General features: G+C 50.4%; 6 protein-coding genes across 6 annotated transcripts; 4 read left to right on the top strand and 2 right to left on the bottom strand.

Annotated features, from left to right (window-relative positions):
- Positions 1-715: 715 nt before the first annotated feature.
- Positions 716-2984, top strand: CDV56_101288 (uncharacterized protein; the record flags this gene model as incomplete). The annotated part of the gene is made up of 2 exons (XM_026754907.1): positions 716-1604; positions 1813-2984. 2 exons carry the CDS (start codon positions 716-718, stop codon positions 2982-2984), a joined length of 2061 nt encoding a protein of 686 aa, XP_026616145.1.
- A 504-nt stretch (positions 2985-3488) lies between these two features.
- On the top strand, positions 3489-5340 carry CDV56_101693 (MFS transporter; the record flags this gene model as incomplete). The annotated part of the gene is made up of 4 exons (XM_026755312.1): positions 3489-3824; positions 3876-4241; positions 4288-5241; positions 5287-5340. 4 exons carry the CDS (start codon positions 3489-3491, stop codon positions 5338-5340), a joined length of 1710 nt encoding a protein of 569 aa, XP_026616146.1.
- Positions 5341-5890: 550 nt separating this feature from the next.
- Positions 5891-9531, top strand: CDV56_102011 (uncharacterized protein; the record flags this gene model as incomplete). The annotated part of the gene is made up of 5 exons (XM_026755630.1): positions 5891-6321; positions 6377-6488; positions 7015-7333; positions 7382-8103; positions 9262-9531. The coding sequence occupies 5 exons, from the start codon at positions 5891-5893 to the stop codon at positions 9529-9531; spliced, it is 1854 nt and encodes a 617-aa protein (XP_026616147.1).
- A 414-nt stretch (positions 9532-9945) lies between these two features.
- CDV56_102567 (putative MFS peptide transporter) lies at positions 9946-11852 on the bottom strand (the record flags this gene model as incomplete). Its single annotated transcript, XM_026756186.1, has 5 exons — positions 9946-10607; positions 10652-11298; positions 11344-11479; positions 11527-11796; positions 11849-11852. 5 exons carry the CDS (start codon positions 11850-11852, stop codon positions 9946-9948), a joined length of 1719 nt encoding a protein of 572 aa, XP_026616148.1.
- A 2427-nt stretch (positions 11853-14279) lies between these two features.
- On the top strand, positions 14280-14841 carry CDV56_103092 (uncharacterized protein; the record flags this gene model as incomplete). The annotated part of the gene is made up of 3 exons (XM_026756711.1): positions 14280-14408; positions 14467-14547; positions 14602-14841. The coding sequence occupies 3 exons, from the start codon at positions 14280-14282 to the stop codon at positions 14839-14841; spliced, it is 450 nt and encodes a 149-aa protein (XP_026616149.1).
- A 1180-nt stretch (positions 14842-16021) lies between these two features.
- CDV56_103297 (uncharacterized protein) lies at positions 16022-16981 on the bottom strand (the record flags this gene model as incomplete). Its single annotated transcript, XM_026756916.1, has 3 exons — positions 16022-16262; positions 16332-16408; positions 16469-16981. The coding sequence occupies 3 exons, from the start codon at positions 16979-16981 to the stop codon at positions 16022-16024; spliced, it is 831 nt and encodes a 276-aa protein (XP_026616150.1).
- Between the last annotated feature and the right edge of the window lie 309 nt (positions 16982-17290).

A 17290-nucleotide genomic window follows, 5' to 3' on the forward strand; every position in this document is an offset into this window, starting at 1 on the left:
GCATTGAATGTACTAATGAGGGTAGCATTCCGTTGTCTATAGTTATTTCAAGTTTGATGCAACGGACTGAGGGAGTTAATGACCATGGTTCTATCTGTCAAGACTATGGGCGCAACTTGAATGACAATATATTCGAGAGTGGAATCCGTGACCTCGGTGATCTTGAGAACATTATGCTCTGCACAGATCGCTGAATATCACTCTCAGCACAGGAATGATCCAGGATGAATGTATGGTATGGTTTAATATAATTCAAGTGCTCAGCACATTCGTGTTGGAGCTCATTCTAACATAGAGAGTCTCACATAGTTCACAGTGATTGTCCAATGACAAGCAGGTGGCTGATTACTTATACAAAAGTAGGTACTCATACCTATGTAAATTCAATTGATGAAGTGCGCTAGGATGGCCAATAAGGACCCTGCATGCGTGAGCAAGGCTGTGCTGCAGGTGCCACTGACTGGCTTCAACACACTTGTGCTGACCTCTGCCATAAAAAGTTGAGTATCACCTGCAAAAAACTCGACGAAAGTCTGTCAACTTTATTGATCAGATCTTGGACATCATTCGACTCTTCAGTTTCTCAACGCAATATTGCTTGACAATAAGGGCAAAGTTCAACTGGATATCACGCTCCAACGACCGTCTCCAACTCAGTGAATCTCACCACCAGTTCATTGCAAGAGTCATCCACTAGCAAAGGTCCACTCTGAGCATGGAGCAATCTTCTGAGCGTGGCATTACCCCTGGAAATGAGGACGGGCCCAGTCTATTCACCTTCCCCTTGCCAGCTCCTATACCGGTAGATCCCTTACCGGCTGTAACGTTTACCTCCTCACCTGAATCCATCCAATCTTACGATAGCGTCGACTCGGAATTAGGGCGGGATGGGGGCGAGTCCCCAGAACCCACAATTCATGGCCAGGAAGATGAATTATATGATATCGGGTCCAGCTCACGGCCCGCGTTCCCTCACGACAGCCACGGCAAACATGAGTTTGATGCGCATTTGGATACTTCTAAGGGTATCTCCAGCAGCCAGACATACCTATGCGATTTGTGTGACGAGTCCGCTCGGCGCATCTTCTATTCCTTCGACGATCTCAGAACGCACAAGTGCACGAGGCATGAGACCACGGGCCACATCCAGCAGCTGTCACCGCTTATGCCAAACGAAGCTGTCTCAAAGTTGACGAATCAGCTTCATGAGCCAAGTACATCATCAGAGCCTGGCTATAATTCACAGGTCTCCTCAAATGCCAGTGTCTCCCCATCCCAGAGAATTGCCTTCCCATCAATGAGCAAAGGCCATGTTTCACCATTGGGAAGTGAAAGCACAGACTCAGGCGATACGGAAATGCATGCGGACGAGGAGTCATTGTTCGACGATCAGGATGCCCATCTCTATACTGGGCGCAGGTGGGATGAAGAAACCATTCAGCGGCTGGAGCACATTTACAAGCAGAAGCTATACTCGCTTGTAGATTCACAGGTCCTTCAGCGTTGCAACGCATACCAGGCTCATGGCACATCATCAGGCCACGTTTCTGCCTGTTCCTCCCGGTCCGGCGTCCCCAGGAAACGCACCAGAATAGGTTGTCTCAGTACGTTCAAAACACAATGGTGATGGTGAGGACTAACAGGCATTGACCAGTTGAAATATAGCTTGTCGACAACGCCGCATCAGGTGCGGAGCAGAGAAGCCCATATGCAATAATTGTATCGAATCGAAAAGGGAATGCGGGGGCTATACTCAGAGTGCCATCTTCAAAAAGTCCCTCAGCATATTCGGAGCGTATAACACTCACCCAGCTCTCTATGCCTCAGGAGTCCCGCTTCCAACTGGATATTATAATCATGAGCTCTCTCAGCACAAACAGGCTGGCCCCAACAAACCATTGCTAGCACCGAGGCCGTTACCACTAGCAGCCACGGAACAGCCGACGTCGAACGCAACTAGTAATGCAGGAGTACAAGAAATAAATCTCCAAGGGAGAGACGGGACCTCTTCGGGGAGGAATAGAAAGGCGGAAGAGATTTCCGCTGAAGACGATCATAGTGACCCTTATGACGGTGATGGTGATGGCAGTCAAGAGCCATCCAAGCGATTCAAAGCATCGAAATCAGAAGACCGAGCCTTACGGTTTGCTTGTCCCTCAGATCACGAGAACTCATCCCGGGTGAAGCAGCATATCAGTCGCAAGCACCGTATGCCCATATACTGCCCGAGGTGCTCGGAAATATTCAAGACAGAACATGAACGGGACACCCACGTTCGTGATGCAGACTGTCCGGTGGGACCCAAAGCCAACTTGATCTGCGCAACAACCGAGCAATTGAGGAAATTGAGCAGAAGAAACATTCACCAGAGTGATCGAGAGAACTGGAACGCCATTTACAAGATCTTGTTTCCTGACGATCCGTTGCCTGAGAGCCCCTATCTTGACCCTCTCGTTTCATACGAAGTCAATCTCGTCCGAGAGGCTTTCCTAACTGCTGCGCCTGTGGCTGTCCGAACTGCCATACAGCATGTGATTCCAGAAGAAATTAGTGATACTCTGCAGGAGGAACTGGAACGAGTCCTGCGGTCGACTCATGCTGAGGTCTTTGATCAGATTTTGCGCAGAATGCGCGACGATCGAGAAGCCGCGCGAGTGCGTCACACAACAGCGCCATCATTGTTGCAGGTCGGATTGTCGAGCACGCCTGACTCTGGTATTGGAAGTACCGTCAGATCTGGGAGCAGTCAAGACGAGCCGGAGCCAATCCTGAATAGCCAAGATGGGCTGACATCCTTCGATAGTGCATCGTTCTATTTACAGAATGATGGGGCAATACCGCTTCTGCCATCTCTCACGCCACCATCTGGGTCACCAGAGTATCATATCGGCGACCTCTCACAAATTCTCCCCGACGGGAGCTTCGGTGATCTTTCCGAGTATCTAGACGCTCCAGGGGACAGCTTTTTCACGGATCAGTCTTGACTTGGTCTTATTCCTTCTTCTCGGTCCTTTTCCACCACTTCTCTGGTTTATCTTCGATGAAGACGTTCCATGGAAGATCGCGGCATTTTGACGCAACTAGACATTTCTTTTATATGAGCGGTTATCAGACTCACAGTTCCCTAATACCAACAAGTTGGCTCTTTTGATCCGGGGATTCTTGGGTGAATTATGCTTGGTCAATCGCCCCACCGATCACATATCATCATCACGACGAAACCTTCTGGACCCTGGAACGGGGAGGATAAGACATGACTTAGATCTGAAAGGAGATTGTCCTGGCCAGATTGTCCTCCGAGCCCCGATGTTCATATTACTAATGTTGCTCCGTCCCTTGTCGTTGCAACAGGCAAGGATCCGGAGTGTCGCCTCTTGCTACGTCATCGACTTGTGGTGATCGCGATGATATTTATACCACCATATATATGACAAAATGCGCTAGAACAACGACCATTATGCACAACGGTTGTTGGGGAATTTGGCAGTATGTCCACACTCATCCAAGATTCGGTCGTTGGCCACGCCGTCCGGATTCTCACCAACAGGCGATTCTTCAAGTACACGGAGGAAAAGGACCCGTCCCTATGGCAGCGATACATCAACCTTGAGAAATCGGGTCGGATGGCCTATATTGGTCGCGTGGATGGAGATAGCATTCCAGAGGAGGATGTGTTTACCCGCACAGAATCGATATCGAGGATTCCGTCCACGGCATGGGAGCATCGTGGACATAGATTCCAAGGCCTCACGGGTGTGCGAATCAACCCTGAGCATGGAAAGGATGTCAGTGTGATCGACTGGTGGGATGAGAAAGATCCAGAGGTATGCAGCCCATCCCATGCATCGTTAGCATTGATACTGATGACACAGTAGAATCCTCAGAACTGGTCAGTGGCGAAGAAGGTCTTTGTCACATTCGAAATCTGTCTCTTGACTTTCAGTGTTTACATTGGGAGTGCTATTTATACGCCTGGAATTGTCACTGTGACCAAAGATTTTGGGATCAGCCAAGTGGCAGCAACGCTGGGTTTGACATTGTTCGTCGCGGGATACGGGCTAGGTCCGCTGCTTTGGTCACCCATGAGTGAAATTCCTCAGATAGGACGGAATCCTGTCTACATCTTCACCTTAGCTGTATTCGTTGCGTTACAGGTCCCGACGGCTTTGGCGGGAAATCTAGGGACTCTGCTTGCGTTTCGATTTTTAACTGGATTCTTTGGATCGCCTGCTCTAGCTACGGTATGGGACCTTGTAATCTAGAGAGACAGCGAGCTAATATGAGCAGGGCGGTGCTACGATTGCCGACATGTTCAAGCCAGCAAAGCGAGCCTATGCAATCGGCATCTGGGGCATCAGTGCTATATGCGGTCCTGTCCTGGGACCATTGGTCGGAGGATTCGCAGCACAGGCAAAGGGCTGGCGATGGACTATCTGGGAATTGATGTGGTTGTCGGGATTTTCGCTTCTCATGTTGCTATTCTTACTCCCCGAGACATCATCAGCTAATATCCTCTATCGACGTGCGCGACGACTGCGCAAACTCACCGGACGACAGAACCTGAAGTGCGAACCGGAGATCGAAAGTGAAGGACTCATGGGACGAGAAATCCTCATGATTACCTTGGTCAGACCGTTTACTCTCAACTTCACGGAGCCGATGGTCTTCCTCTTGAATCTATATATTGCCCTCATCTACGGTCTTCTCTACGTCTGGTTCGAATCCTTCCCCATCGTCTTCGAGGGAATCTACCACTTCAACCTGGGCCAACAAGGCCTCGCTTTCCTCGGTATCCTCATTGCCGCTCTTCTGACCATCCCGCCCTACTACTGGTGGATGTACAAATACCTCGAACCCCAATTCGACGAAAACGGCAACGTACCACCTGAAGCTCGTCTCCCACCTGCCATCGTCGGCGGCTGCTTCATCCCAATCTGTCTGTTCTGGTTCGGCTGGAGTGCCCGGCCGGATATCCACTGGATCATGCCTATCATCGGCTCGGGATTCTTCTCAGTCGGTGCGTTCCTACTATTCAACCCCGTGTTGAATTATCTCCCTGACGCCTATCCGGCTTATGCGGCGTCTGTGCTTGCGGGGAATGATCTCTTCCGGTCTGCGTTTGGTGCTGGATTTCCCTTGTTTGCGTCGGCGATGTACAAGAACCTTGGGGTTGGGTGGGCGAGTTCCACGCTGGCGTTTTTGTCCATTGTGTTCATACCGATTCCTCTGGTTTTGATGAAGGTGAGTATCTATCTTCGTTGTGTGAGCATATACTAACATGGGTAGGCTGGGGGCACGTTGAGGAAGAAGTATAGTGAGCATGCTCGGAAGGATATATGATCTCTTGATTTGTAAACCTAGAAATACATGGGCCATTCGATTCAACATGATCACGCCATTCTCTAGGAAAGTAGTCTGAAAATTGATCACTACCTACTATTTTAAATCATGAAGGCCTGAACTGTTTGTAGCAGTGCTGCCCTAGCCAGGATGCGCAACCATGTGACTCGCGGTTGCTGTTTGCGTGTCTATCGCCCGTCGAAATCCTAACCATCAACAACTCTTGTTTCCCTTCTCATTGAATGTCGTGAATCCCATCAGGCAGGAAAGGCATAAGCAATAGATCATGGTGCTTAGATAAAGTCAACAAAACCTGCGACTGTATTGATACAAAACTATCGTCCTTGTACTATTCGGTTCAGATCTGACAAAGTGGTGCGATGGAGACTGCGCCATGACTGACAATCTATTCTGACAGGCTATTTATTCCCTGTCAAAGCGCTTACGGCCACAGCCACTTTTCAGCCTTGTCATTGTTGGATAAAATCCCTGTCTTGCCTCACGAATCCCACAATGTTCACTTTCCCTTCCTCATCGACCTTGAACCGCAATGTCCGACCCCCTATCAGTTACAGCCAGCGCGGCTGGCATTATTTCTCTCGGTCTTCAAGTGACGCAGGGAATATTTTCTTTTTGTAGCGCTTGGAAGGGGTATGGGGGGGATATGGAGGACCTTCGCAACAAAGCGACCGCATTGGCGAACGGACTGAGGCATCTTGACCATGTCCTTCACAAAACCAGCTCCGTTGATCCTGCCTTCAAAACTCAAGCTGTTGATCTATTGGACAGTAGCAAGATCATGATGGAGAAGCTCGAGAAGCTAAGGGCCAAACTTCCCACCCCACCGACGAAGCGACTGGCGACAGAGACAGCACGAGAAATTAAGCGAAAGATGTTGTACACTTTTGAGAAGCAGACATTAATGGAGATGAGAAGCATGATTGATAGCCTGCAAGGGAACATTGACACGGCGTTAAATATGTGGGTTCAAATACTGTTTGGTTATGTGGCACCAGGACTCTGACTTCTTGAACAGACTGCAGGTACATCAAGGGACCCGATTGCTTGACGATGTTGCAACGCACACTGCACTGAGCTTGGACATTCGGGATCAGCTGGCAGAGCATACGGCTCGGCTTGATAGCCTGGTCAGTTCAAGTTGCGCATCACATTATTTTGCTACCTGCTCTTACATTTTGTCACAGGAATCACTGTTGAGAGATGTTCACAAGCAGCGCTACATGGTTGCGCCAAGCCTATTGCGTTCCCTGCATGAAGATAGCCAACATCTTATAAAAGCATCCAATGGTTCGAACAGCAACAATTGTGGAAGGCATACATCATCTGCCCACGTTATGGGAAGCAAGCGCAAATTTCTGCAGGATTCGCAATGTGGAAAATCAAGGGATCGCCTGATTCTCAACAAGAGATTTCAGATTTGCAACAAAGTATTACAGTTCAGTTTGACTGTGTCGCTCGCCATCACCAAAGGAGCTGGGGGCTGCGCCATAAGCCCTATGATTTGCTACAGGTGCTTTCGAGACTTCAAAAAGACAGACATATTTGTGACCGCCAAACTTTTGCCAGCGCTGAAATTGTTATATGGATCAGGGAAGGCTAGACCCACAGATGTAACCGGGAAAGGAGAAACCATGCTACATGTACGTACTCCAGAATCGGCAGCTTACATCGCACTTACCCAGCGAAACCCAGTTGGTATCCAGTGGAAGGACAGCCGACGTACGTTGGGAAAGCGACTATAGCAAGCTGCGCCAAGTTATCAACTACCTGATCCGAGAGGGCGTACCGACGGACATGCTGACTGATATGAATATGACGGCTCTGGACTGCATGTTGAGAAACCTCCAGCCGAAGCCACTGGTGCATGCCCTGATCTCTGATATGGCCAATGCTGGATGCTACATTACAGACAACGCGCTGAAGCTGTGGAACAGACCGCTAATTCGATATATAATTCTTCATCACCCTGGAGGTAAGTGTAGAGGAATGTCTTGTTTTGAGGGAGCGCTAACCTCGTAAGCTGTCTGTCTGTCCTATCCTGCTCTAGTAATCTTTCAGGAGACAGAGCGTGAATTGGTGACCCTAGTGGGCTCTGGCCAGCTCTGTGGTGATCACATTATTGGTGAATATACGGCATTACAGCTTGCTACTGGGTGGCCTGCTGGTATCAAAATTCTTCTGGATGCAGGTGCAGATATGACTAAAGACGGCAAAGGAAACAAGTATACGCATGGTTATTCCAATCCGCTTAGCTGGGTGATACCCTCTAACTGTCCAGCCTCATTACTGGTCTTCCTCCGCGCAGGCGCCTCGCTCCAGCCGAATCATATCGGCCTGGCCATTTATCTATCGACTCCGGAGGTCATAGATACCCTGGTGAATGAGTTGATACGACGACGCCAATCATTACGTGAGCTGGCATTGCTAGCATTGCCCAAGCACATAAGCTACACGCTGCGTCTCTCCCAAGATGTGCTCCCAGACGCGAACGCTCCAGTGATTTTTGACGCCCTTCGCGACGCAGGCATTCCAGTAAATACAAGTATGGACCCGCGAGGCTTGCACAGAGGAGATGTAGGACATGAGTATGGCACCATATTCCATGAACGACAATTGGACCGACAACTGATGGATCGGCTGTATGATGCTGGTTTCGTTGACGTTGATACCCTCGATTCCGCTGGATACAGCCCCTTAATGATTGCAGGTTTTAACTCGTCAACACGCGAGGACTGTCAACGGGTAGGTTGGCTCTTGTCGAAGGGTGCGAAAATAACAAATTGTCTACCTGGCACATCGATACCCGCGGTCCACGCCATAGCCTATCGTGTCATCGAGCAAGTATTGCTGCCTCGTCGTCCTGAGGGTTCAGACACCCGACTATCGTCTACTCCGGACCTGGAGACAATTATTTTTCTGAAAGAAGCCTTTACAACAGATTTGCACGATGCCTGCAATTGTTCCTGTTCGCCAGAAAGCGGATGCACGCCATTATCTGTCGCCATTAGAGAGTTGTTCTGGCCGTCGCTAATAGAAAGACTATGGGTTGCTTTGCCTAGGCTCCTTAGGGTAGCTCCCATGACACTTGAGGCTGCAAAGACCCTCATACGACTAGCGACATTCACAGACCTGGAGCTTACACATACGTGTTGCAGGGAAGGGTTTTTCTTCGACAGGGGCTTTATATTACAGCCATTTGACCCATATGAAGCAGAGAGAATCTGTGAGGAGCAAGCAGAACTCACTGCGAAGTGCAATCAACTTGTGGCGAGTTTCGTGAAGCAGTACCAGAGCCTCAACATACCGCTCATGCAGTTCATACAAGAGTACTGGTGTCCACAAATGCAGGAATATCTCCTCAGCGATGGGACTGAATTGGACGAAGGGGGTTCGACACAACTGCATGATCTTGGGATCAGTCTCTCTCCAAGTACCCGGCTACATTCAGGTTCGCTTTGTGTTCGTCTACATCCAAAGGTAACAGAAGGCAGTGAGGATCGAGGCAAGTGAACGTGGTGGCACAGTCTTCAAGAGGAAATACTGGTCATCAAATCCGGCCAACTTACAACGGACGCCTGCTGGCCGAGGACAAGCCATATCTGCATAATGCGATATCTAGGCTGGTGAACTGGCCACATACACTGGATAGGCAATCAAGTATAATTGTCCTATTAGAATTGTCATCTGAGTCACCACCTCGTATTCGTGCAGTACACCCGAGGATAGACTCGTATGACAAGCTGGCTGAGACAATCCGAAGAAACCGTTGACTCTGGGCGTTTCCAACACCGAGGCTCAACGACTAGACATAAAGCTGTTGAGAGGTGAGGTCCTGATAAATAGTCGTATCTACCAGCGCCGCATGAAGACATAACGAACAGATAACGCCCACAATGTCAGATCAAAAATCCTACACAGCAAGCTGCCACTGCGGCAACGTCAAACTCTCCTTCTCCACATTGCCTCCAATCGAAGAAACAGATATCGTCTCATGCAACTGTAGAGTTCCCGGTCTTCTCATCACCGCTCCGGCTGACAGACATAGGCTCCATCTGCCACATCAACGGCTACCTGCTCACCTACGTCCCCACCTCAAAGATCATCTTTGAGATGGACAAGGACGCAGTAACGGTATACCCTCCGTTCTTGGCGGCCTGTAAGGCGGGCTAATGGAGGCAGGAATACCGCTTCGCATCGCGCAACTACCCGCATTACTTCTGTCGGACCTGTGGGTCGAGCGTGTATGCTCAATGCGCTCTTCCTGGTGCTGACCAGCCTACGGCGATCAATGTATGTATGTCCCTTGGGTATCTGGCTCGGCTGATTGTGTAGGTACGCGCGATTCAAGGGATTGATATCAAGGCGTTGAAGGTTTATGAGCATGATGGGAGGAATTCATGATTGTTAGGTGGATCTTATTTCTCAAGGGTTCCATTTACTATGGATATTTGGACGCGGATGGTGACTTGTTTATAGTAAGAGAAGAGAGTCTGGTGTTCTGCAGCGAGAGGACGAGTTATTTGAGAAAGTTCCTTCATTATTTAGCTTCACCCTCGTAATCAATGAGCTATGCATGTCATATCACTACTGATAATCCTTCTCATCCGTCATAAACTCCTCATCATTCAAATATCTGAACCGCCACCAGAAGACCACCGTCTGCACGGCCAATGCAATTCCCGGCGCCGCCCAGATCCAAATCAGCCACGGGTCCTTGGTCGCCGGAATCAATATCTCCCCCAGCGCACTAGACAACGCAGTTGTAAACAGAAACACAGCCATCACTAGGCCGCGCATACTCGGCGGCGACCGCGAATACGCCAGCTCATACGCCGTCACATTGCAGAAACACTCGGAGAGAGCCCCCAGCACCGTGTTCGGGATCTGCCACCAGATGCTCAGTGGACTAACGCCGTCGCAGGCCGAGGCTTGGTAGCCGCACGGGGAGGTCTCGTAAATGCGCCACTGGACTATCGCTGCGATGACGCTGGAGATGGTCGCGAGGACGAATCCGAATGCGATCCGGCTTGCTGGGCCGAAGGGGATCCTGTACCGCGCGAGAGTGGGGTAGACGACGTGGCTGAGGAGGGGGACCGTGACGATGATTGTCAGGGCGTTGAAGTTGTTAAGGAGATCGTTGGGGGCGCCGTTGGTGGTCATCGAGGCACCTTGGTTGGTGGAGATGGAGCCGATGCCCCCGTCGTTGATGTTCCAGATGGGGAAGTAGAAGAAGACTTCGGTGGCCACTATGTATGGTTAGAGTAGTTCTAGAAAGAGTTGGAGAACTCACCTAAGGTCCGCCGTACATCGTCAACCAGCTTATCGTTCCAGTCTACCTGGATCCCGTCCGCGGCGAGCACACTAGGCTTAGCGGCGTCAAAGAAACTTTTCTTCCAGACGCGGTACTTGTTGCGTCGGAGGGCTGTTGAGATGATCTTCACAGCTTTAGCAAGATCCGAACTGCCGCTCGGAGGCTGTTTGTACGTCTTCTTATAGACCAAGGCCAGCACAATCGGGAGCAGAAAATATATCGCTCCCGCCAGCACCCACGACAGCCAAAACCCGACATACTTTTCTGCATACGCAGTGGGAAGCATATAGAACGCCCCGACATTCACAAACGCGTAGAATATCAGCATCGTCCGCGTGGTGGTCAACTCTGGATCAACAATGACCTTTTCTCCGGACTTCAGAACCTTCGTGTACTGCGACTGGTGGCGGTTCTGGTCGAGGATTGTGGGTGCGATGTTCGGTTTGAAGATCCCGGCACCGAGCGCCAGAAGGAGGAGGCCGATTATAAACGGAGGGGCGGCGTGCGCTGGGCCTTTTTGGAGGACGGATGGTATGGCGCCGATGATCTGGATTATATGTGCGATGCCGCAGATTGCTACACCGACGCAGATTGCCTTGTAGCGGCCCACGTAGACGTCGGCCCACCTATACCGTCAGAACGGTCGACCAAGAATGAAAAATAGAACTTACCATCCACCGAGAATAGGCAGGACATAGGCCAGGAAGGCGAACAGAAGGACTAGCCCTGAGCTAGCCTGCAAACCCATTCCCAAAGCACCGGCCGTTTCCTGTGTGCCCCTCGGGGGAGCACCGGCTCCATTCCCACCTGTCTTTGGTTACCGTCTGTCCTTCAAAGTAATACGGGGAGTATACCCTTTGGAAGAGGAAACTCGATGAAATTGGCAAAGATATTCTTGGCGCCATAGTAGGATGCACGCTCCGCGAACTCGACAATACACAGCGAAAACGAAACCAAAGGGAGAGTCGCGGGGACTCTGCGCAGCGATGTTTTTTCTTCTTCTGTGGGAGCAGGATAGTTGTCTGTTTCCGTAGATGTAGCTGTAATCTCGTAGTCGTGCTTTTCGAGGTCGTCTTTGCCGTTGGTCAGAGGTGAGGCCATTGCGTTGCTGATAATGGTGTCACCTGGTGGAGCTAGTACTGTCAGTAAAGATAGGCAATGGCTGGATGAACGTACACATCTTGACTTGTGATGATATATGCGTTGATTTCCAGATGAGGAGATGGATGGCCTCCTCTTTATCAATGCTCAGCTGGTCGTGCCATCCAGCTGTGTTGTTGCATTCGAGGCAAGGGACGGACTCCGTCGGTAACACAATCCTGCGACCTGCACTGGCAATTAGCCACTTAGTATCTCATGAGGTTTCCCGGACACGATCATTTGAGATATGGATATGCAATGTAACCTCAGGCAGGGTTTGTTGCTTAGCCGTGCTTATCGGTGGAATGCTTCAAGCCAAGGCTCGTTGATCAATTCGAGTCCACTATCGCGCCATCAGGTCAGCCTGGCATTCGTTTTGTAGACAGGCTAGGAGCTCAATTTACCTAATGCAATTGAACACTTAATCGTCGAAACTTCTGGATGCTTTCGCCATTTTCTTGTGTGGGTGCTTCATCGTGTCTGTAAGGGGGATAAATCACCGGGTAGATGATGAACAACATAAGATAAAGTGTATACACATGCCGCTGAAGACGAAGATATCATACAAGTTCCGGTACAATACTTCTGCACAATCTCCTCGCATTGACCTCGTGGCGAAGATTCGACGCTGAATTCTCAGTCCAGCGTTGGAGTTGACAAGATCTAAACATCTTCTGCAAGCCAAAAGAATTCCCCGTCTCTGCCTCACAACGATGCCTTAACCCCCAGGCATCTGACCATTCACTTCCCTTTTAGGCAACCGACTTGACAACAGATGGGCCTCCATTATATCATACTGTCAACCGACCCGGACCCGGTGGTGCAGTGGGCTAAACTGCTAGCCCAACTGCACTGCTGGCCCGGGTTCGAGACAGACCCTGGTCGTTTCCTGGTGAAGGATATTTCTACCTTTAGGACTGTCCTTTACTGTCAACGAAACGGGCAGGGCCTGGGCGGTTCAGAGAGGGGTATCAAACCCCTCTCTGATCCGTTTTGCTTTTCCTGGAACATTGAGATTACGCGATAGAACTACTCGGTTTGGAGATTGAAACTCTATGCTGCACGCGTACCTGGATACCTGCCCAGTGACTGAATGCTTAAAACTGATTCGTATCATGATACTGTGCCCGCCAAAGCTCGACTGTACTCTACAATGAAGTGTTGAGTTAGTTATATAGATGTATCTGCAATGCACATTAAAACAGGCTAACCAGACTCATAATTCATAGTAAGGATTAACTAAAGAATCACTATTAAATGGAAATTGATCTACTGCAAACTATTGAAAGGATATACACAATAGCAAGCTCATCTTATCTTCGCCGGTTCGCAGTCGGAAGCACCACGGTGAGATGGGAGCTTATTGCTAGACTAGAGACCTAGACCTTCCCCCAGGGCAACCAGATACCTATTTATAAAAATAGATTCTATCTACTTGAGCTCGGCCACCTGTTCAGTGGTGGAGGATAGTGGCAAGCAGATCTTCAGCCCCGCGGAGAACAGGAGCTACGGAATCCTGTAACCCGACTCCAACTTGATACTGGCGATTTCTTCCAGCAAATACTTGTTCACTCTTGCAGACGGCAGTGGCTCTGCTGCTCCCGCTGCTCCCGTTGCTTTCACTGTTGCTATAGGCGGCGTGTAGCGTAATTCACCTTTCAACGAGGTGGACGACCGTTGGGTTGGCGGGAGGGGACACGCCAGCGAGCAAGGTAATGGGCGTACCGTACGGGCAGGACGCAGCTGATGGGAACGGCCGAAGCGACACCTGGGGGGAATAAACATCGCAGGGGAGTGTTTCAGCGTCAAGAGCGCGAGCCTATTGTAAACAGTTAGTTTCCACATATACCGCAGCATTGAAACTTGGCTTATCGCTCTGAGAACAGTATCCCTGAGGCCAGAACAGTCCTCTCCCTTTGATCATCTGCCGGTAGATGTTGCAAGCCTCTGGCTTTTCCAGTGAGGTGAAGTGAGTATGGTGCTGTGTTGGGGTTGCCCTTGATGGATGTACATACACTCTGATTGCTGATTGCTAGGTTGTCCCTACCTAGGGACTGCGACTGCTATTACACAGAACAGGAGCCTTGCGGCTAGAGTCGGATGCATCTTTTGCTGCATGGGTCGGGGCACGAGGACCGGATGGGAATAACTGAGTTCATTGTTTTAAGTAGTTATGTGCTTTTGTAGCGTAACAATATCATAATGTTGTCTATGGGGAGAGAAAGGAAAAGTAAAGAAATAAGAGAGAAGAGAACAGGAGGAAAAAATTCTCTTTGCCTGCTGGCCTTGCTCAGTGGACATTCACCATCATTGAGCACATCTTCCCAAAAAGGCATGGTGAGGCGATATTAAAACAAATATCTGTTTGCGACAAAGTGCTTTGTGTTTCTCCCACTTTTCCTGCTCCAAATAGCCACCATCCTTTCATTTCTCCCTTACATCGTCATTCAGCCATTCTTCCTACAGTATGTCTTCTACCACTGCCATTCACCACCAACCATCAGCTTCGTCCGGTTCTGGTGGGAGAAATCCCAACCGGGGTGGTGACGACAATCGCCGTCCTCCTTATGGTGGCAAGAAAGCAGCTCGCACTGAGGTATATCCGATACTTCACTCTCAGCTATAGATGTGCTAACGATGGTGTCACAATATAGGAGGTACGGTGCAAGCTCTGCCAGCGGCGCGGGCACAGGGAGGGGGATTGCCCCTCACGTGCCGGGCCCAGAAACGCCCAGGTAAGGACCGATAACACTTCTACTGCGCTATATGAGCTAATGTCTCCTCAATAGAACTCCACCGCGCAGGGGAACCGACCCCCCCAGCGGCGGCCTCGGAAGGAGGGCCCGAATGCCCGGGACCGCCGCCGCGAGCGGCGCTCGCAGCAGCAACAGCAACAGCAGCAATTACAAGCAGAGAATGAGCAGCTACGGGAGGTGGCCCGGCAGCTCTACTTGGAGCTGCTGGATGTCCGCCTCCAGCAAAGCCAGCGGCAAATCGAGGAGAATGAGGATGAAGAAGACTATCCATGATGTAGCTAGATAGGCGAATAGTCCTGAGAATTGAGAATTTGCTTGTGTGCCTGCGACGAGGAATACACGAGCACGCCCGATAGAGCCTTGTTTCTCTTCACTCATATAGTAGAACATTGAAACAACTTAAGAGGATCGGCAAACCTTGTGTCAATGATCTGTATTCTAGTGTCTTACCCCTTAGGTATCATTGTCGATGGCAGAAACCTTCCTACGCTATCATTTCGTATGGAGATCGAGGAGACATGATCTGGTATTTGTATAGTGCGAGTTAGACGCTGTATCCCAGACCATTCCACTCCGTAGTTTGTAGCCATTTTCTCTTTGTTAGAATCAAGTCATGTATGAAGCGATTCATTAATATGCCTAGTGGTTCGACGATCTGGGTGATCAGCTTGACGCGGCGAGCCTCCTTGAAAGGAGGACCTGGATTGCTTGAAGCACACGTTTCCGCTTATGGCAGAAGCAAAAGACGCAGGGCTTACGGCGCCTTTTGGAAGCCAGTCTGAGGATAATGCAGGCTTTAAGGATCAGGCGATCCTTATTCTCGGTGGCGGCCACATCCACAATCCACTTGCGCAGGTATCATACCCAACTTCTTAATAATCACCTCCTCAGTGATCTCCCTTAACCTTAACACTTCAAGAGAAGTACAGTGCCTAGGTTCTGGCTAGCTATTACCACAGACCCAAAGAGCTAGCCTAGCGCATAATACCCTTGCTTATGCTTAGAGATGATATATCAACACTACCAACCACGAGATTCAATGTGCAGCACCTCTCGGCGGCTTTTGCACCAATTGGAACAGAAGATCAAATAGAGTTCAACTGTTGACGCCCGTCTTCGAGAAATCGGGGTCTAATGAACATTGGAGTGACAGACGCGTAGGAGAAGGCCACCTTTATCTTGTTCTTCCCGAGCTGGACTGCGCACCTTCCCCTGATCATGTTGGCTGGGACTAAGTGCTTGCATTGCGGGGATCGCCAGGGTGTGAGCTGCGAAGTGGTAGGTTCTCCCCGAATTTGGGTACTTGTCTGACATTTCTGGCTCCTCGTACAGCATGCTCATCCTCTGACTCCTCCTAGTAGAGAGCCCAATGAGCGAACAAGGTCGAAGCCTAAATCTGGCCGATAATCGTCATCGTCGACGTCAGCAGCCCCACTCAAGGTGAGAACCCGCTTTAGTATCCTGTGCAGCTCAAGGATCTTCTTTGATGGAAGAGGGCGGCGGGGCTAGGAGCAATCGACGGGGAGACAACAACCATCGGTTTCTTGCGGGGAGTGCGTCTGACAGGGGCGGGCTCAGGTTCTTCGTCATCATCGTTATCAGGCTCGTCGACATCGATGGGTTCAACCGGGATGTTTTTTAAAGGGGGACCGGCGTTCGTGATGGCCAAAAGACCACCGGCTTGCAGCACCGTGCTAGTTCAGTCAGCAATGTGCCGCAGCTAATAAGGCTCAGTAAGTGCTCAGAAGTAACGTACAGATTACCAGAGCCATCCCAGGTACCGTTCATAGATTAGCAACAAGCTCCTAGTCGTGCCAGGATATTCGACCGGAGTCGATTTCTAGCCAATATCAGCTCTGACCGAAAACCCCAAAGGGGAGGTTGGAGGGGAGTACTTTACCTCTGCAGTAGTGGGCTTCTTTGCCCGCTTCCGGCGGGCGGGCCCCTCACTTGGCGATGCCTCTTGCTGGCGCTTGCGCAACGGTCTACCTTTCCGAGTCATGCGCGCCTTCGTTCGGTCAACGTCCCTCTGCAGGAGGCCGAGGTCATCGAGATCGCTTACCCCCAGCCGACTGGCGCGCTGGCCCAGCATGCGGCGCAGACAGTCCTCTGCATGCTGCTGGATGACCTGGGCCTCCGCATCGTTGGCGTCCGACTCTTCTGTAGACTCATTTGTATCCCCCGTATCTGCTGGGCGTGTAGCAGTTCGGGCAGCCAGCACCAGTGGTTTCAGCAAGTCATGAAGCTGGGCGGCCAACTGTGGGAGCGCCTTGATCACATTGTTGCACTCAATCCATCTTGAGATTGAGTGCTCCTGGAACAAGATCCAGGCTTTTTGCAGGTGCTGCTGGCCCAGTCTATGCGCCTGCCCGACGACCTGGAACAGCGTGTTTATATTCAATGGCGGCTCCATTCAGACAACACGGCTGCACTGCGAGCGCAGATTAAGCCCATGGGCCCCACACTGATATGAGGTTAGGAGCACGTCGCAATCAGTTGCCATCTATAAAGCGCTCGGCGGCCTCGCGGCGGGCATTCTCTCCCATCATCACCCTGACTGTGACGTACTTGATGCTAAGCGCATCAAGGAACATTTTGGTGAGCCACATGACTATAGGCTAGTGGACAAAGATGTGGACCTGTTCTTACTAAAATAAGTTTGGATCATCAGTCTGGAAGACAATGTCATGCCCGCAAAAGATCATTGAGACTTGCTAGTTTG

The sequence above is a fragment of the Aspergillus thermomutatus genome (assembly GCF_002237265.1).
Source record: "Aspergillus thermomutatus strain HMR AF 39 chromosome Unknown NODE_48, whole genome shotgun sequence".
Lineage (NCBI taxonomy): Eukaryota > Fungi > Ascomycota > Eurotiomycetes > Eurotiales > Aspergillaceae > Aspergillus > Aspergillus thermomutatus.